The following is a 21,246-nucleotide window of genomic DNA, read 5'->3' as shown; positions in this document are numbered from 1 at the left end:
CACCTCCCGAGCTACAGGGTGACTATATAAGTGTATAAAAAATTACCTTTCCATCTAAATAGATGTCGTAAGCAGTAAATGCCATAAACTCATTTGTCATGCATACATAAGTAACTTTTATAAAAACACGATGTTTTATTTATTTAAATACAAGCTTTTGGTAAATTTTTTACATACACAACGCCTTTTGCATCATATCATAAATGAAATTATGTAACTTATGTAGAGAATGGAAGGGACTACAACAGGTTTTATTTGCTACTAATAATTTAACAATGAAAGAAGCAAAAACTGGAGGAAATTATATTTTTCAATTACAGTTACAGACCAAAAATACGTATTTGATTTTAATTCTGTTTTTATTTAATATTAGGATTAAAGTTGAATGTTTATCTATTTTGAGCTAATTTGTTTATTAATTTGGCATAATATTTTAATCCTGTATACTTATAATTAAATATGAAAGACTTTGGGTGCAGCAGGCTCAATTATTGCCCATTAAATGTATGGTTTTCGAGTTTCTAAGTAATTATTATGATTATGAAACATTAAAAGAAGAGAATTATATGATTGTATTGTTATATCAGGTTTCGAATGTGAATGTCTAACTTATCCTGTAATTGTTTTACTTATTTCAGTTATTCAGATAATTAAATGACACTTGTTTCAAACTTACCATTATAATCGTTGCCACTACAAACGCAGCTTGTTAAATATTTAATTAAACCAATTAGGTTCGATAAATTATATTTAAACCATTTTTTCCGCACAGTCCTCCCATATTTGCGTACTGTTTATATAAAGTTGGTAGTGCAACTGGATCACAACGGTAACATATCTTTTCTTTTATTTATATTTATATTTCTTTATATTCATTACATATTAATTCTGCATGATCATATTCATACAGAAAAATATACAAAACAATACAGTGTATAGTCAATACACAATCATATTTATAATTACACTTAATAGTCCGTGGTCGTGCGCACATAAACCTTTCCAGAAGGCATTAAAACTTTGTCCACGCCACCAGGGAAAAGTTTAGGGAGTTCTTCATCTTTTACAGTTGGCAGGATCATAACTTTTTCACCAGGCTATAAAGAACAAAAAATTATATCTTCAAGTGTATTAATGAAATATGTACTAGAAACAGTTAATAATATTTCGAGAAAGTTTTGTTTAAGCTAAAAAATATCAAGCAGTGTAGAGAAACGATAAGTTTCAGCATTAAAGAAAAAACATTTTTCCTTACCACCCAGTTGGCAGGCGTTGCTATTTGTGGTTTTTTGTCAACAAGTTGTAGGGAGTCTATGACACGCAGTATTTCACTGAAAGTAACAAAGATATAATTATTATAATATTTTTTTCCTTTTTATATATTACGATTCTTAACTCGGCGGGAGGCGCTACTGGGTAAAATTTACAACAGAGGCGTTAGTTGCGAAAATACGAAGACTGAGTTTTTGTTACAATTTTTTAAAGAACTTTAACAAAGATTTTAAGATATCTCATAAATTTTGTTTGATCCTTAAAACACTGTACTTTAACATAAAAATTACAAAGTTGAAAGAAATATTCTGAAACCGTGGTTTTTTACGTATCAATTTTGGGTATGTTTGACCCAAATAGCGACAAGCTCTGTTACAATATGGGGTGCGCCTCCCGCTGGGTTAAAGTAACAGAGAAAAAGACTCACTCTACATTGCGACCAGTAGATGTTGGGTAATGCATAGACAAACGTAGACGATGATCGGGGCTAATAATGTACAAAGCACGGACAGTCATTGCTTGCTCTGGATCATCCTTACTTTTTTCATCAATCATATCTAGCTTCACTGCCAAGCTGCGATCATCATCAGCAATAATTGGATATGGGAAGGCTCCGGGAATGTCTTGGCAATATGATTTAATATCCTGTCAGAAATATTCTTTGATGTAAATTAAGAAACACCTAGTATTGTCTACCAAGAAAATATATTTCAATTTTTTGTATTTAAATTGGCGTTACATGCTAGAGCTATCCAAGTTTGAAAATTTGAATTTCCTGAGCTAACAGTTTGAGCTAAGCTGGGCCAAGCCAAGAACTCGAATGCCCAAATAGCTCAATTATTCAAACAAGTGTGAAAAATTTGAGACTGTACTTCCGAAAGGGACCGGTGGCTGATCGAGATGAAACTTGGTGGGTATTACGAGGGATGTGGAAAGACCCCAAATATAAAATTTTAGCTTCGGCAATTAATGCATTCAAAATATACAGGGGTAATTGTGCATAAAAGGGTACACCTTATAGATTTTTTTTATTCACTTTACCACGGTCCCCCCTCTTAACAATATTTCTGTTAACTTATACTGACACAACACATTCCACTTTCCAACTTGTCCCAGGTATTAGTATTGGTTGGGGCTGATTAGTGGGCAAGAAAGCATGGTAACGAACCAATGTGTTTGGCGATGTTAAAAATGAGACTGTGGTTACAAAATTTCAAAAATAAAAAATGGCAGGATGGGAGGGTTTCCTGGTAGGGGGGCCTGCACCAACGTCCAAACAAAATTTTCAAAAAAAAAAAAATTAACAATAATTTTTTGTTAATATTTTGGAAACTAATAAATACCCAAAGCTACAATTTTAGATTTAGGTTCCACACCCCTTCCCCACCCCTCCCCCCAAAACTTATCTCGATCGGCCACAGGTCCCTTTCGGAACAACATCCAAATTTGAATTTTTCTTGAGCTAACAGTTTGAGCTAAGCTTGGCCAAGCCAAGAACTGGAATGATCAAATAGCTTAATTATTCAAACAAGTGTGAAAAAATCGATCTTGGATGATATGAGTAGCTTGAATCTTTTAACTACTTACATTCAAGCTCTTCGAATTGAAATAATGATTTAAATCCCTTTGAGCTAATTGGAAAGCAACCAGTTGCTCGTATCATTTTAAACTGTTTGATTAATCAAGGATCTCATAAGAATGAAATGAATCAATAGAAAAAGAGGTTGTTTCGAGAAGAGAAGTGTTGCTATATCTTAAGAATAAAGAAATGTAAGGTATGTACCTATAGGGTTTATCATAATAAACGTGGAAGTTAAATTTTTATAATTCACAGATATAATATTCGTGTAATTTTGTATTTGATTGTATATCATTATTAAATGTACATACATACATATGTCTGTATAAGTTAAAAAATTAATGATTTTAGATTCTGCGAATAAAAGTAGTGGGTATCAATGATGAACCAGTGAGTGTTAGTAATCGGTAAGTTGAGTCGTTATTAATCCTTTGAATCCTTATTGATTAATAATAATTGTTATTGCCTCGAATTTTCGAGTAGTATTAGAATGTTTGAGTAATTCGAAATCGATCTACACTCCTCACATTAATTACAGGATCACCTCTGGGAGCCCGAGAAATAGGGGCAAGTTCGCATGGTCATAACTCCGATAAAAATAGTCGTATCGATATTTTGAAAATATGGTTTGAAAGCGTGGAATCTCTACTTTCAGCCGATTTTTTCAAATTTTAAATGCATTGCTTTTCGACAAAGTTATAGCAATATAAAGAGCACTTGGTCAATTTAAAAAAATTTTCTCCAAATTTGCGATGTTCCACGGGGAGCATGAATTTTTTTACACAAATTCCATTTACACCAGTCGAAAGCGGCTAGTTTCCTGTGTAAGAAGAGAGTAGCAAATTTCTTGTGCGATTTTTTTTGGCCGAGTTATTCAACTTTGAAGTAAAACCCGTTTTTTTTACTTTATTGCGTCTAGTAAGCGAATGAATCATCGTAGAACGTTCATGAAAAAAGCAATAGAAAGATCAGTCTCTCCTCTTTAAGACGCATCTTCGACTTTTTCGATTCGGTTAAAATTTCGGTCTCTGATGTCCTTTCCAAAATAAGCTTAAAAATTGCACAAATTCCATTTTCTCTTCATCTCGTTGTATCTTCACGAGGGATGATCGGAACATCAATTTCTTAAGCTCGTTTTAAAGCGGAGAGTCTGCCGATTTATTTAAGTGCCACCGGAACCCGCTGCGATAATTTCTTACCTGTGGCCTTTAAGTTTGCATTTGAGATGAAGATGAGATGCAAAAGCAATGCATCTAAAATTTGAAAAAAGCGGCTGAAAGTAAAAACCATATTTTCAAAATATCGGTACAACTATTTTTTCTGAAATTATGACCATGTGAACTTGCACCTATTTTTCGGGCTCCTAGAGGTGATCCTTTAATTAATGTGAGGAGTGTAGTAGCTCGAAAGATTCAAGTCATTCATTTCAAATCAAGTAGCTTATAGGTAAGCTAGCTGTTCAGACACCTAAGCCACCCAAATCATTCGAAAAGATCGTATTTTTAACAGATCGAATTTGAAGTATTACTTTTGGATAATTGAGTGCTTGGCTCACAAGGGGAGGACACCATGTGGTAGACACCGATTTTGGTGAGCCTTGGCACGATGGATCTATTTCGAAAATAAGTAAATAGGTGTCCGAGCGTTTCAGTCAATGGGCCTTAATAATAGAGATATTTACATGTAAATTATTAAAAATTTCATAGTGGCCGTGGGGTTTTAGTGGGTAAAAATCCCACACTACCTTGGCGCCCCCGGGGAATTCCCTTCTATAATTTTTTTATAAATTATTTTTTTATAAATTTGTTTTTTAACTTGGGGAAATCTGCAAAAGGCACCCCGACTTCTTCAGAAGGGAATCCCCCGGGGGCGCCAGGGTAGTGTGGGATTTTTACCCATTAAAACCCCACGGCCACTGTGAAATTTTTAATAATATCAATGTAAATATCTCTATTATTAAGGCCTATGGACTGAAACGCTCAGACACCTTTTACTTATTTTCCACATAGATCCATCGTGCCAAGGCTCATCAAAATCGGTGTCTACCACATGGTGTCCTCCCCATGTCAGCTCGAAAAAAAAAACAGATTTTCTTCATATTGTATAAAAATATATGTATAAAGGTCATCACATCGATGGCTTACTACTGTAAAAGTAATGTATATTCACTTTTTTATTTGGTGTATTTCTTTAATTATAAAGTACAGTTACATTTTTAAAACTGTTTTTCTCGAAAACACTAAAAGTAGGTGTACAATATTTGTGCAATAAGCCATCGATATATAAAAAAAAGATACTACAGATGAAAGTTACTCTCTTAAAGGAAAAATATCTATTACTAGGAATAATTTTAATCTAACGATAAGTGGAACATTTTATAAGATTTGAAAGTTCGTTTTTCTTCAGGTAAAGATTTTTTAAATAAAATTTTGAAAAAGAAACATTTATAGCTCGTGCATAAATGAATTCAATCATTTATAATATACAAGATCATTTGAAGTTATTTTATGAAGTCAAATTTTAATTGCAAGTAAGGCACTTGTATTGTAAGTGTCATGAAAATTACCTAAAAAGCAAGACCTGTTTTAAAACAGTAATTTGAGTGTTAATTGTATTCCTTGAAAGTGTGCACGATTTTTATATGAATTATGTAATATACAGTCGACGCCCGTATAACTATAAAAATTGCGGCAGTGTTCGTATAACGTGATAAATCAGTTTGGTGTAATGTAGCAAGTAAATTAAAATTTTCAACTAATCCTCGCTATTTGCAACTTTGTAGGAAAAGAGGTTTCCATGTATTCGCTTGTTTGCTAACGATAGAATGTTTGGCAACACTTTGGCTGGCGCAGGACTTTGAATATTAATCATTCAAGGACATACATACATATATTCAAAAGACGATGTCATTGGAATACACTTTTGAATCTGCAATATCCCAGAATGAAGAAACTTCTTTAAGTTCAATTTTTGTTTTTGCCTTGTTTTCAAATGAAATAAAAGGTATTCTACTGTTATGACTTTCAATATACATATTACAGCTTCTACAATGAACCCTTACTTCTTTTAGTATGGTTCATAGAACGCGTAAACCAGGGGTGCACAGGGAGCCGTTTTTAGCGCCTAGCTGCGAGCAACCCGCCTGTCCCGTTGCTAAGGTTAGAATCGGTGAGGCGAAGTATAGTAGTGTACGTGCATTTGGTATGACTTGAATCCAGCTATATACACTACTGCAGTTCTCCTCACCGATTCTAACCTTAGCAACGGGACAGGCGGGTTGCTCGCAGCTAGGCGCTAAAAACGGCTCCCTGTGCACCCCTGGCGTAAAGTATATCCCCCGCGTTATACGGAGGTCTACTGTACTTTAAACCAATCAATATATTATTTTCAATTGCTGCGAGATAATAAAGGAGAGTCATATTGAACAGAACGCGAAATTACACATTACACAATATTTCTTTATAATTTTAGAAGCGTTAGTTTGTTATATCTTCAACTTTCCGTTTCAGATATTTTGTTCAATATTACTAGAAAAAAATATGCATAATGTAAAATTCTATCAAAGTAAGTGCCACTGAATTTAAATTCTATTCGATCAATTTTTGTTGGTTTTCTCTTACTTAACCCTTAACTGGTATCCTGGGGTCGCTCATGACCCCAAGCACCCAAAGTTCGATGTACAATTTTCGGTTGTCTAAGTTGGTAAACTGAATTACTAATTAATTTTATAATAATAGTTTAACTTTCTACGCTTCTATTATTTTCTACATTACCTAAGAAGAAAATATTCATAGTGGTTGCTCTAGTGTCGACTTTACAAATTTCTGTGCCCTTTTTTATTTGGGGTCTGCCACGACCCCAGTATACCAGTCACGTTTGCCAAGAACAGTATATCAGTTAAGGGTTAACTATGGTAATATGCATATGTTTTTGTATGGTAGACGGCAATACTATTGCATGCGAAGAGAATATTTATTTTTAATGTATTCTGAATATTTTTCGAACTCACATTAACCCAATCGACATGATCCTTCAGCTTATCAACAGAGTGTGCCAAAAGTTTTGTATTCCGGCGTTCGAAATGAGGTTGATGCACTGCTAAACGTCCCAATTCGGTAGTACATACCGGTGTGAAATCAGCGGGGTGTGAGAATAAGACGACCCATCTGCAAATAAAAAGTATGGTAGAATAATTGAAACAAAGGAAACCATCTGGCAAATATTCGTTATTGTACGAACGATTTTTTATGCGATTTTAATTCTTCTCGATTTTTGCATCGACTGAAATATATAGCACTACAGTTTAATTTGGTGATATTGATGCTAAAGCTATAGACATCTAACATAATAATTTATTTTATATTCATGTATACCATTTGTTTACCACAAGAGAGAACCACCGCTTTGGTTGCCTAACAGCCGCAAGAGACAAATACGTAAGCACTGTATCATATGTAGAAAAAATCAAAATAGTGGTTTGTAACGATTGTCGTTAGTGAGTTTCAGTTACCAAGAGTTGGAACGCGAATTTGAAGTAGTACTTACTTAAAGAATTATTATTTGACGTCCTGTTTATTTTTAATTTTTAACAAAGTTTCATCAGAAAAAATCGCCACTTCGTCTTATTTTAAAAGAAAAAATTATCCCCATGCTGGTTATAGAATGTTCTCCCATCTACCTTGGAATTGGTGTTGAATTACAATCCTTTCAAGTCTAGGCTACTAAGAATTCAGCTCATCTAGTTTTCAAGTTCAATTCATACTAAACTTTTTATATTATATTTTATATGTATTGCAACCGATACCACGGTTATTGCACGGGATATTGACCCGGAATAATCCGCGGTCACCGACTGGCCGATATTCCTACGCGTAGTGGAATATTCCGCAAATTGATTTTATTTTAAAAAATAAAATATAGAGAAATTATGAATGACTTGATAAATTACATATGATCAGTCGCGTATGTTCCGGTGATACAGGTTTATCGTCAGGTTCACTGTTGTCGTTATAAGTGAAGGTGGTAGAGTTTACATGCGTGATACAAATGGGTAAATTAAAATAAAAATTACAAGTTAGTACTTGTCTATTAAATTTGCAATGTAGATTTGTAAAAAGAAGAATGTCATAATATTTTCGAAAACAGATTTAGATACATTTATTAGTAACTCAAATAAACACAGTTCGACAGCCATCTGGACTTGTAACATTCAATAGCCGTTTCTAGAAGGTTTTCGTGCCCTGAAAGCGAATCCTCAAACCGTTTGTCGCCATCACCCTCAGTTTTTGAGAAATTCGATTTTGAAAAAAATCTGCATATTTTCAACTTTGAACATTTTTTGTGTCGAAACGGTAATACTTATTCGGTTGCTTTCGCCAAATTATTCTATGAACCCTCCCGAATACAACGATATAAGTTATTATTGCATTATGAACATTTAAATATTTTTAAACATCGATCAAAGGGAAAAGGACACCCGAAATGCACCCATTTTTGCACATATCTTTGAATTTATTTCCGAAACTATGGGTCTAGGAGGAAATCTGACTATTCCACGAGATGCAACAGACATTTTCCCACCGGAAAGCATCAACAGAAGTGGTAAGTCACGTTTTGTTTTCAACACAGAAGCGAAATAGTTTGGCAAAACGTGCGGCGGCGACAGTGGTGGTCAACGGCGGCGCGCGATCCACTGCCGCTCTGCGTAACACAATCGCTTAACGCGCGTGAGTACCACTGTCGGCGCCGCAGGTTTTGCCAAACTATTTCGCTTCTGTGTTGAAAACAAAACATGACTTACCACTTCTGTTGATGGTTTCCGATGGGAAAATGTCTGCCGCATCTCGTGGAATAGTCAGATTTCCTCCTAGACCCTTAGTTTTGGAAATAGATTGAAAGATATCTTCAAAAATGGGTGCATTTCGGGTGCCCCTTTCCCTTTAATCGTTGTTTAAACTCATTTAAGTGTTCAAAATCCAATAATAACTTATAGCGTTGTATTCGGGAGGGTTCGTAGAATAATTTGACGCAACGAGCAACCGAATAAGTATTACCGTTTCGACACAAAAAATGTTCAAAGTTGAAAATATGCAGATTTTTTTCAAAATCGAATTTCTCAAAAACTGAGGGTGCTGGCGACAAACGGTTTGAGGATTCGTTTTCAGGGGACTAAAACCTATAAGAAACAGCTTTTGAATGTTACAAGTCCGAAGAAAAGTCAAATTTTGTCGAACTGTGTAATTGTCCTTATCACTTTAGCCGGTGCTTAAGTACTAAAAGTATGTAGACCCGATAAATCCGCGATGCATATCTATAAATCACAACTTCCGCTGTTACATAGTTTTCATACCAGCCACTTGTTTCACTTTTCTCCAAAACTTATATTTAAAATTGAAGCTGGGAGCATTAAAATATCAACGTATACTTTTCCGTTTCCAATACACGACTATTCACTAAAGATCTTTATCTAATAAAGTTACTCCCGACAGTGTGTATCGAATAAAAGCTGAATAAACGCAGCAGCAAGACAAAGAATATTAAAATAGACTTACGAATTTCCTTGCCAGGTGTGAAATTCAATTGGCCCATGGGTGGTCTCCGCTTTAAAGTTCGGAACGAGAGAATTGATTCTCATGGTTGAAGGATAGATTCAAAGGCACGTATGAGAAAATCACTCTGCTACTCTATAGCCAACTCAGACGATGGCAGGAAACAAACTGATCTGGCTGGGCGCCGCTTATAACTGATATCGGTACACTTCCACTGTTACATACACGTATGGCATGGAGAAGGAAATATAGTGGACACGTGAGAGTGGTGGGGCAATAACATTGTAGTACGTCTGAATGTCAAGAGTTAAGTTATCAGAGAAGGATCTTCTGGGCTTGTTGGATATTGAGTTCACTACACAACTACGGGAGATGGAGGAAGCGACGTATCTGTACATAAAAGTAGTTCTATAGTTAAGATGTAAACAGCGAGATTCAACGGTTACGAGAACACCCGCTATTACGAAATCTAACTCTGAATTACATTATCCTGTTAAACTCATCAGGGAAGGTGAATACATAATTATACTGGTAAAGCGTGAGTGAATGTAAAGGCACATTGCATGTACTCTGTACGCGCCTCCAATCATTTTCAATTACATTGGGAGGGGCGAAGGGGATGGCGATTCTATTTGTGAAATTACCTATAGTTAGATAGTTGAGGACTGGATGCACTAGAGGGAATAGAGGTTGTGAATCACTGTGGTCCATTAAGGGGTTACCCCACTGTGGATTCAAAAATAGCAGCTTTTTTTTTTTTTTTTTTTTGAAAAAATGATAAAGAAATTTAAAAATCTGTAACTAAGTAGTTATTATACAACTATTGAAGTACATAAAAAAATGTTTGTTTGTTTTGTTCGAACAAAATGGCGTCGCTGTGACCGGTCCATGTAAGCTGCTGTTTTTGGGCGCGCCAAATTGGTGAGCAAGATAACTGCACAGCAGTTGAACCTAGAGCCATAAACCCAACATTTTCATTTTCTACATGGTATTTGCTAAATAAATATGTAGGGATTTTTCAAAGTATGGATTTTTATGAAAATGGTGAACATTTGAAAAAAGATGTCATCTTTTAACCTAAAAATTGAGTATAAAAGTGTCCGTTGCAAGGTCAGTTTTAATATATCGCAAAACCGCTACATATTTCTTTAGATTGTTAAATTTAAAAGATCCTCTCAAAGTTTCAAGCGAATCGAATGAAAATTGTGGACTTTAGGCTGCCCATCAATTGTGAAATCATTATTTCGAGAAAAACGCGTTTAAAGTTTTATGTAGCAATATTTCGCGGCGCATCGAGTTTCACAAAATCGGCTGTACAGTCATAAATAATTAGAATTTTACAATCCGACTAGCGGGGCCTTATTTTTGCGACCATAAACTATCATTTAAAGGAAGATTTTTAAAATTTTTTTTTTGATTTTCAAAGCGGTGTAACCCCTTAACGAATGTCGAGGGATACATTTTAAGTATTTTAACGCAACGAATTCAGTTTTACGCCTCATTTGTATGTATTTTAGGTTTGGTGCACACGAGCGGCACGCGTGATTTTGCAGTCGCGTCAATGTGACAATACTGTTGCAGAATATACATACATTTCGTACATCTCGTCAAATACATGTATGTACTGCTAGAACGCAACGTTATATGTATTGACGCGGCAGCAAAATGACGCATGCCGCTCGTGTGCACGGAGGCTTAAGGACAGGGCCGGTTGAAGATGGGGGCATAGCCCGGGGCACCAACCAGCGAGGGCGCGCCGCAATAAAAAACTCGGGTCTTTTTTTAGTATTTCTGTTATTATTTAAAGAAAAAGCGATGACTTATATATACACAGTAAAACAGATTTTTTTATTAAAAAACTAAGAAGGGGGCATCAAAAAATGGTTTCGCCCGATATCATATCCCATACAGCACACTCTCGTTGCAGCAAAGTTGCAGAATGGTCGCAGTGCAAGATTGCAATGTTGCACGCAACGTTGCCGCAAGGGTGCAGCAATAATTCAATGTCCGCCTCCTGCAACGTTTCGGGCAGTAGGGCAAAAATATAAATAACGGTATATATGTGTGCAGAATCATAGAAGCATAAAGCCCGTCTTTTTTTTCTCAAAGAAAATTCTTTTCCCCCAAGGGGATTCGAACCGGCGACCTATAGCGTCGTAGGCGAAGACTTTACTTTTTTTTTTAACTGATGTTTATTATCAAAATGCGTAACAATTTTATAATCAATTAGCGATGAGGAAATATAGAAAAATAACCATTAATATTAACAATGGATTTCTACATGGACGTTCGCAAACGATCCTCGTGGAAATAATAACGTTTCGCAGATTGTTCCGCTTTAAAGACTGCACGGCTTAATTCTAGGAAACTATAAAAAAAACCCGAACCAGTGTATTTCATAAACTGAAGGGGGTATTCTGGTCTGACGAGGCGTTTTCGTCGCGTTATTTCGGAATTTTTTTTATAAAGAACCCATCAATTTTATTAGTATTTAGTTTATTGCTACATGTTTATTGATGTTTAAACTATCTTTACAAATTTTGTCAATAGAAACAAATTAAAATCAAACGCAGTTGACTGTTTTAAAGTAACGGTGAAAAAAAAACATGGTATCACGGTGCCCATGATTGGGCTCGTTCTAGTAGTGATCTATAACAAAATATGAAAAGAGATTCTTTATCTGTATGCCTGTGGTTATCGTCCCTACTAGAATGATAAAAAAATATTGAAAATTAAACAAATGGCGGCGGTTTGAAAATTAAGTTTCGATTTTCACACAATTTTTCAACTTTAAAGGTCTGTGAAAGTTTAAAAACAAAATATTTTATCATAATTCTGGTAGGGACGATAGCCACACGTGTGCTGATAATATATGCAAAACTTGGACTGAGTTGGTCCAGCCGATCTTGAAATATCATGGTCCCCGGTTCGAAAAACATGGTTTCGAGAAAAACGCGTTTAAAATTTTGCATACAATTTAGACAGAAAGGTGACCTAGGAGAGTAACGGTCTCTTTGTAACCAAATGGTCGATTTTGTGTTTTAAAAGACACAGAAATGCATCCCCTCCGCACACCCCCAGGAAGAACAGTCCGCCGAAACTTTGCCGAAATACACTTGCAGGAACAAAACTGTTATGCGTCGCCCGTCCCGCTCAATGAGCGCGCTATATACCTACCTATTCTGCACCCTGTAGCTCTGCAAACAGTACGAATTGGAAAAAATCCTTTTGCACACGTATTACCCATATAATAATATACCTGTAGCAAATGCAAAAAAAATCGATTTTTTTACCCGTCAGTCCAGAATACCCCGCTTAGGGTCCTTAGACTAGGACTTATGAGCTAAAACTTAAAACTAGAGACATAAAACAATCGTATGTACAGTGAGTCCTGAGATACTCCTAATTTATGCTATCACAGATAGGTGCTTCTTATAATGAGTATTTTCAATCTAAAGAGGAGCTCTATTGGTAAGTGCCGATATTTGTTTGCGCTCGGAAAGCTCATACATGTGGGTGTCGTTGGCCTCGAGCCACCAGAATTTTTTATAATTAAGCCTGCTATAGTCTAGGGAGTCTATGTTAGGCAGCGTTGTGGAAAACCTGTACTTGTTGTTAGCCAGGAAATCGGATTAAGCGCAAGTCTTTTGTCCGCCTTGTTTCTTCTCCAGTGATATAGTAACGTTATGTTTTCGACGTTTTGTACTAGGCCTGATTTGCCATAGTATATAAATGCTTGAGGTGAGGTATAACCAGTTATTAGCTGTCTCTGCGATATGTTTGGAGTTTGCATTGATATGGTGCGAATAATGCTATTATTGATAGTGGTAAGGCTACTGAACCAGGTTTCTTACCAGTCTGATAGAGAATGTGTCAATACGCGGAATTCTGCTTTATTGTAAATTGTTTTGTTAGAGATATAATGTTGCCATTCAGATAGCTGGGACCTGTACATTCTGAGGCATACTCTCAGGCATTTACGTTCAAAAACGTTCATATTTGTTCCATAACAGTGTGATTGCAGTTCCACCATATGGATGCTGCGTAAGTTATAATTGGACGGATGAGCAGCTTATAAAGAATTATTTTTTGTCCTGGTAGTAAGCTGGGCATTATAGAATATTTTACTGTTAGCCAAGAATGCTCTGTGGGCTTCGTCTAAATGGGTCTTGAGATGTATGTTACCCTGTAAAAGGTAATCGACATGTACGTCCAAGTATTTTACTATCTTCATGTGAGGGATGACTTCATATTATTTGTTCTCAGCATTGAGGTGTATATCTGAAACCTGTTACTTCCTTCTATGGTTTTGGAGGAGAGCCTGCTTAACGGTTTCCTAAATAATATAGTATTGCACTTGCTCGGGTGTATCTTTAAGTTCCATTGCATAAAGTGACTGTTGATTTTTTTCACTATATTTTCCAGCTTGTTCCGGAGTAATTCTACTGTTTCCTACAGTATAAACTATCATGTCGTCCGCGAAAACTATTGACGAGGGCTTCTCTTTTTCATTTAGGTGGAACAAATTAGGCAGGTCACTTGTGAAGATGTTGAACAGTAAAGGAGAGTTAACCGTCCCCTGCTGCAAACCCTCATTGATCTTGAACACTTCTGTTGAGAAGCCTTTACCGTCTCAGGTAATAAAGGTTTCTTTGGAAATCATATCCCAAATTAGGAATACCAGCCAGGAGGGGAAATCCTTTTTTTGCAGTTTATACAGAAGGCCATTAAGCCATACGGAGTCAAAGGCCTCTTCCAGATCAATGAGGGCTGCTCCTACCAGTTGACTGTTACCAACATGATGGTTAACATCAGACATAAGCTTATGAATAGCATGAACGGTAGAGTGTTGATGTTTAAAGCCAAATTGGCAGTCTAGGATGATAGTGTGTGAGTTACAAAAGGTACCTATGATTGAGCTGATAATTGATTCGTATACCTTACTTACAATTAGACTGGGTGTTAAGCTGATTGGTCAGTAGCTTGCCGGGTCTGCAACATTTTTATCCTTTTTGGGTATCGGGATTACTTTTGCTTGTTTCCAAATCTTGGGGAAGTAGCTGAGATTTAAGGCATTGTTAAAAAGGGTTGTTAGGTGTAATATAATATTTCTGGGTAGATGTTTAAGGACTACTGGCGGAATGTTATCAAGCCTGCAGGATGTTTTGTTAGGTAGGCTCTTAAGGATCCGTTCGACCGTTAAAAAGTTGCAGAAGGGATCCAAGGGTATGTTTGTAGTATCTGGTTGTATTGCTCTGATGTGGTTACTAAATTGTGTGATCGAACTAAGCTGTTCTCTTGATGTAATGAAGTCTGTTTTGATATCGGCAGCAGTGTTGTCGATTATTTGCGAACACTCTACCGCCGCAGCTACAACCACTGATAAGAGTGCTAACGTATTCGACCTTATACTCCTACCATGCAAAACTTTAAACTCAAATTATTCAAAAACGAAGACTCATTTTGACAAACTCCATTAGGGTTTTGTAACACTAGTAGGTATGTACTACAACTTTCCACCCTGTGTCATTCTACGCATTAAAATATACAGGGTGAGTCACCTAACATTTAAACTTAAAATATCTCTGTTGTTTATAATGATACGCGAAAATGTCTTAGGAGAAAAATGAATGGTAGACAAAAAGGACAACATATCATACATGGTTGAATTTGTATTTTTATTGGCTATAACGTTAAGTAATGAATATAGTCATCCCATTAAAAAAAACATCGATGATCTTGAAATTTCGGGAAATATAACCTTGAGAAAAAAATCGTCTCCGTCAGAATAATTGTCTCTCTGAAGCAAACATTTTTTTTCCTTAGACATTTTCTCGTATCATTACAAACAACGGAAATATTTTAAGTTTAAATGGTAGTTGCAGCAACGTTGCTGCAACATTGTGGAAACGTTTCTGTAACGTTGCAGAAATATTGCAGGAACGTTGCCGTAACGTTGCAGAAATATTGCAGGAACGTTGCCGTAACGTTGCAGAAATATTGCAGGAACGTTGCCGTAACGTTGCAAAAATATTGCAGGAACGTTGCCGCGCAATATTGCACCGCTACATTGATATAGTTTGTTGAACCGACATTTTACTAGATATGATACGTATTAAATATTTAATGTCAATTCTCCTTAATGTCATGTCAGTGTAGACGTACGTGACATATTTACCACAAGACTATCTGAGATTTCTCTCGTAACGACTTGCTGGCAATGATTTGCGAGAAGAAGCTGCTTTAGTGTATACACCCATGCAAATTTATTGTGTAATAAATGTCGTAAGTTGGTTGCTAGTGTCCACAAGGCTTAAGAGATTACAACTCCTTTTGTGGTCTGTGCTAGGCAGTTCAGCACAAGAATAAGCAAGAAGCACAAATACGTGGGACAAATTTCGAGCCTTATCGTGCTAAAAATTTGTAACATACTTGATTAAAACCATGCGCTTGAGATAGTCATTATCTGAAGACCAAAGGTATTCATTATGAAGAATCGAATAGAAGATAATTTATTTTTATTCCTATATCTTTGAAGAATAACAGATACAAATTTTCACATCTCTTTTTCGTGATTGGATATTTCGATTCTAATTTTTATCTAGATATCTAAATAAATAGAAATAAACAGTTACCAGTTGCCAAGGTTCTCCTACATTTTTCGAGCACTTATTACACATTTTCTATGTCTTTCAAGTTACGAGACGGATTAATACTCTAATGAAGCTGAATACAGCTTTAGAGGTCAGTACTAAATACTTTGACAGTGAAAGCAACAGAATATTTTCAGTGAACCATTGCTACTAGACTTTATACAGTGACTGAAACTAAATTTTGATGCAAGGGTTCAATGAAATACTGTAAAGGTACGTCTGCACGACACTTTTGCTGACACAACTGCTCTAGGCAGTTTCCAATCTACCGGAAATTTTGTATTGAGTGTCGTATACATTTGATCTAGACACAAAAGTGTCGTCGTGTAGACGTACCCTAATAATCAATGTCATTTAACATAATGGTAATATCAAGAAAGATCATAAGGTACAAATGACTTCCATGTGTAAATATAAAATCCAAAATCAAGTATGTAATTAGAAAAAGAAGGCAAACTAGTAGCATATGACGTTCTACTGCTAGTTGAATTCCATAACACAGTGTTTCTCAACCTTTTTTGAGTCGTGACCCTCGTTTATAATATTCAAATAACTTGTAACCCCCCCCCCCATGTAAGGGAAGGTAAATTTAATAAGGTAAAGAAAACACATTAAAAATAGGTACTTCAAAATATAATTCTAACTTAATATTTAAAAAAAAAACAGAAAACACTTCGTGACCCACCGGTTGGGAATCACTGCCATAATACATTCCTTTTTACACCACATGCAAATCTATATAAAAGAAGAAGTCCCAACTAACTGATTTATTCATTAACGCCCAGTTCAAACCGTTTAACCTAGGAAGGTGGAATTTGGAATATTTCGTCCCTAAGGGGGTGAAAAGCGGTAAAGTGTATTTTCTCGGACTTCTTAATATCTCTTAGGCCCGAATAGATATCAACTTGTTTTTTTTAGTTACTAAATGTTACAAATGCCTAAAAATTAATTTCAAAATGTTGCGCTAATCAACTCCTAAGAGGGTGAAAAGGGGTAAAATGTGTTTTCACGGATTCCTCAAAATCTCTTCGGTCCAATTCGATATCGATACTTGATTTTAGCCTAACAACACAAATGCCTAAAAACCAATTTCTAATTTTTGCTCTAATCAACCCTTAAAGGGTCAAATCTGGATCTGGTAACAGATTCTTTTGCAACATGTACTAATTGTAAGTGTACATTGAATTGGGGCGTCTTAATTTTCTAATAGTAGATGTGAACGAACATACAAATATAAATGTTCGTTACACAAAGGTTACTTCACAGAGATTACACAAAAAATGACTTAAAAAAACAGATATAAAAGTAATTCCATTTAATTATTCTACCGTAGCGAAGCACGAGTATTTTGCTACTCAACTATATTTCTCATAGAAACAAAAAATAGTGTACGATCTCGGCGACTGAATTATTATTAAAACCGATACCGATCGTTACACTGTGTGTGCACTTACATATATTTGAGCGTATATCTATGTGTGTTCGTCGGCGAGTACATGTAGTGTACAGTGTGTATATATGTGTACTGTGACTTGGTAACTATTTTGAATTTAAATACCATCGGTCGAAATCGGATATACATAGTATTGACACATTGTATTTGTTCGTAAGTGTGAGAGCGGGGTCAATGATTAACACACTTTTAACACTTTAAGTAGCGCAAGGTTCTGTGACCTACTGTTTCAGGTGCATCAGGTCTTTCCAAGCAGTTATTTCTGCCGGAAAGTTTAAACATCGGGTTGTCCAATAAGTTCGTACCATTTTTAGTATTAAAAAAGTATTTCTGAATCATTCCCATTGCCTTCAGATGATTGAGTGCTGTCTGTGGCGCCTCTTATCAGCTAATTTGCGGGTTGCTACACGAGGATCCTTCAGAATAGAGAATCTTGTAGCAAGAGATGCAAGTGAGGAGCAGTTCCAGATTTGAAAAAATCGCCAAAAATATAAATAAAAACTCATCAACTCAATAACTACTACTAATAATATGAAAATATATATTTTTAAATTAGTGTTCTCTTTTTAATGTTAAGTCAAAGTAATAATTTTGTAAACAGTTTTTTCTAATTTACTCGAAGTGGGTAAAGATGGAGCTGCACCCCTCTTGCTGTAAGGTCCACAATTAAGGGGGGAGCCTGGTGTAACTAAATGAAAATCGATGCATTTTTCGGGAATTTTTTTTAAAGAAAGTATTTGATAGATCTTTCTGAAACTTTCAGGATATTGTATTAACAGGTTAAGGTATATAACAAAAAAAAATTATTAAAAAAGAGCGGCAAATAACAAAGTTATGCCCAGTCCGTTGGCGACGCAATTATTGCACTGCGGGCAACGTAGCGTCTTTTGGTTTCATCTGAAACCAAAAATCGAACAATTTTCTTTTAGTTTATGAGTGTACGCACAGAATGAAGAAATTTAAAACTTAAAAGATGCAAAATGAACAAATGGCGGCCTCTTGAATAAAAAGTTCACTGTTTCCAACGAAATTTTGCCTTAAATGTCTAAAAAAAAGTTATTTATTTAAACAATATCATTATACTAATAACTTAGTACTGTGAAGAAAATGTTCACAAATATCCGTGCACAAGGCCAAGTCGATTGGTTGAATATTTTTTTAGTTACATTGCCCGCAAAGTATAAAACTGTCGTTTCGAGAAAAACACATTTCAAGTTTTGTGGTAGCCTGGCGCTCTGTAGCAAAATCGGCTATATCCGCTTTAATTTTTCGAATTTCGTTTTGCTGCTTTTGGAGCATATTATCGTGATGTTTAACTATTGATTTAAAAAAAAATCGATTTCTTCGACCCCCTACACTAGACTCCCCCCCCTTAAATGTGTAAAAAAAGTTATGTATTTAAACAATATCATTATACCAATAACTTAGCTCTGTGAAGCATATGTTCACAAATATCCGTGCACAAGGCCAAGTCGATTGGTTGAATATTTTTTTAGTTACATTGCCCGCAAAGTATAAAACTGTCGTTTCGAGAAAACCACATTTCAAGTTTTGTGGTAGCCTGGCGCTCCGTAGCAAAACCGGCTATATCCGCTTTAATTTTTCGAATTTCGTTTTGCGGCTTTGGGAACATATTGTCGTGATGTTCAACTGTTGATTTATGCAACAAAAAAAAATCGATTTCTTCGATCCGCTACACCAGGCTCCCCCTTAAGGCCTCCACTCGATCTTCATTGATGACGGACGGTCGTCCGGAACCTGGCTCATCGGAGATACAAAAGCATCAGGTAGAATTATAAATAACTTTCGCCACAAATAGCACTTCGGCTTTCAGTTTTGAAGCCTTGAAAGTTGGAAACTTTCGCTTTATCATCGGTAATTAATAGGTGAACGCCATGTTAGAAGTGTGGTTTGAAAGTCAATAAAATGAAAAATTTCAAAGTGCCTTTCGCTCCGTCATGCAAAGAAGAGTATAGTATTACACTAGAGGTCGATACTATAAATATATGTATGACGTTTTAAAGATATGAATAATGCAGAACTTAAGTTAGATAACTAGAGAATCAGCAGTAGACTCCAAAGCGTTTCCATCCGCCGCTGTGGTCTGCTATTTTCGAAAAAACTCGGGAGACCTACATAGCTAGGCTACATAAGAGTACGTGCCCCCCGTGGTCTTAGCGAGAATAATACAGCAACTGAACCTAACAATTGCGACAAGTTTCCTCTTACGGCAAAAGAACGGGCTGTTTCTAAGTAATTTGTCGCTGAGTGATGAAAAGTGGATCACGTATCAGTTCAGAATATGGTTCGGAGAAAATAGTGGAAGGTAGTGGGTTGACGGAGATCAACGACCGCAGCCAGATGCCGAAGTTCTTCTTCACAGTGGCAACAGATGCAATAAAAGCTACGAGGAAAACGTTCCGCTCTCATTCATCGTAAAAGTGTTTTTTTTTTACATGATAATCGCATACAGGACAAATTTTAGAGCTCGTATGATTGTTTTATCTTACCCCCATATTCGTCGGATCTGACACCAACCGTAATACTACATACTGTGTACGGTCCGTCGATGAAAAGAAGTCGGCGAGAAAATTTTGTGGTCCGAATGGCCTATCCCTATAGGTAAAGTGACCAGATATTTTCTGTTCCAATGCGGGACAAGCAAGCAAGGAAAAAAATGGGTTAACAGATCCGTGAGGAGATCTTTTCCGTAGTTTATTAAAGCATTTACGATATATTTAAAAATACATACTTGTGATTATAAAGTGATACATTGAAACGAAATTAAAAATATTTCTTTTTTCGCAACAAAAAGGGCTATACTTCCGAATGGCCCCAGTGGCCGATCGACGGGAGATTTTTGGGCAGGGGTGGGGAGGGTGCTTGGACCCTAAATCTAAAATTGTTGCTTCGGGAATTTATTAGTTTACGAGATGTTAATAAAAAACTTTTAGTATTTCTGTTGACTTATTCTGACATTACGGATTCCACTTTCCAACTTGTTACTAAGTTTGGAGATTTGAACCAGAAACTTGGAGATGCGATCCATCCTATTATACAGGGTGGATACCTATTACTTTATTGATAGGCAATACTCTAGGTGGGTGATTCTACAGGACAAAATAAGACGAAAATATAAAATACAATTTTTTAATATCGCGCTTCGTTTTCGAGAAAATTGGCTTTGAATTTCAACTAAATATGCATGCCATTTAAGTGCCGCAGAGGCACATGGAGGTAAGGGGAACGCGTCCAGCTGTCCGTAGGACAATTTGGGGGGAGGGCAGGATGAAACTCCGTTAGGGCTACGTATATGCAGTTGAAAAAAATAATTTGTAAAAAAAAATTAACAATAATTTTTTATTAATATTTCGGAAACTAATAAATACCCGAAGTTACAATTGTAAATAGGGTCCACACTCCCTCCCCACCCATGCCCTCAAGCTTCGTGTCGATCGGCCACTGGGGCCATTCGGAAGTATATCCGAATTATTTTGTTGCAACTATAGTACAAACGTAACGCTTATAATAATAAGAAAAATACGAAATGAGCAGAAATGGGGACTTGATCCGAATTTGGGGCATTCACCTTACATGTCCAATCCGGGACACTTTGTGGGGCACTTTACAATGCGGGACAAAGGGCTCAAATGCGGGACGTCTGGTCACTTTATACAGGCCGGAACATAGTGAATTTGGCAACGCTGTCATCAGTCCTATTCGAATTTTTCTGAAGCGTTT

The 21,246-nt window shown here is 36.1% G+C and overlaps 2 protein-coding genes across 3 annotated transcripts in view; one reads left to right on the top strand and one right to left on the bottom strand.

The window, feature by feature from the left end:
• The window catches only part of LOC143376226 (glycerol-3-phosphate dehydrogenase [NAD(+)], cytoplasmic), a 61,052-nt gene that overhangs the window by 5,151 nt on the left and 34,655 nt on the right, over positions 1-21,246 (top strand). The gene's annotated exons all lie outside the window — the stretch shown is intronic.
• Positions 840-9,608, bottom strand: Tpx-4 (thioredoxin peroxidase 4). The gene is made up of 5 exons (XM_076826357.1): positions 9,403-9,608; positions 6,861-7,017; positions 1,700-1,917; positions 1,256-1,331; positions 840-1,097 (listed from the first exon to the last, which is right to left on the bottom strand). Exons 1-5 carry the CDS (start codon positions 9,483-9,485, stop codon positions 969-971), a joined length of 663 nt encoding a protein of 220 aa, XP_076682472.1. The 5' UTR covers positions 9,486-9,608; the 3' UTR covers positions 840-968.

Source organism: Andrena cerasifolii, chromosome 14, assembly GCF_050908995.1.
Source record: "Andrena cerasifolii isolate SP2316 chromosome 14, iyAndCera1_principal, whole genome shotgun sequence".
In the NCBI taxonomy this organism is placed as follows: domain Eukaryota; kingdom Metazoa; phylum Arthropoda; class Insecta; order Hymenoptera; family Andrenidae; genus Andrena; species Andrena cerasifolii.
The sequence above is the reverse complement of the archived record's forward strand: the minus strand, read 5'-3'. Positions and strand labels throughout refer to the sequence as shown.

What these genes read in the sequence shown, in the direction of transcription:
- Tpx-4 (XM_076826357.1), bottom strand. Translation starts at nt 9,485, where the DNA reads ATGAGAATCAATTCTCTCGTTCCGAACTTTAAAGCGGAGACCACCCAT. An exon ending in CACACCTGGCAAGGAAATTC is followed by an intron (nt 7,018 to 9,402) that starts GTAAGTCTATTT and finishes TTTTATTTGCAG; the next exon opens with ATGGGTCGTCTTATTCTCAC. An exon ending in ATCATGTCGATTGGGTTAAT is followed by an intron (nt 1,918 to 6,860) that starts GTGAGTTCGAAA and finishes TATTTCTGACAG; the next exon opens with GATATTAAATCATATTGCCA.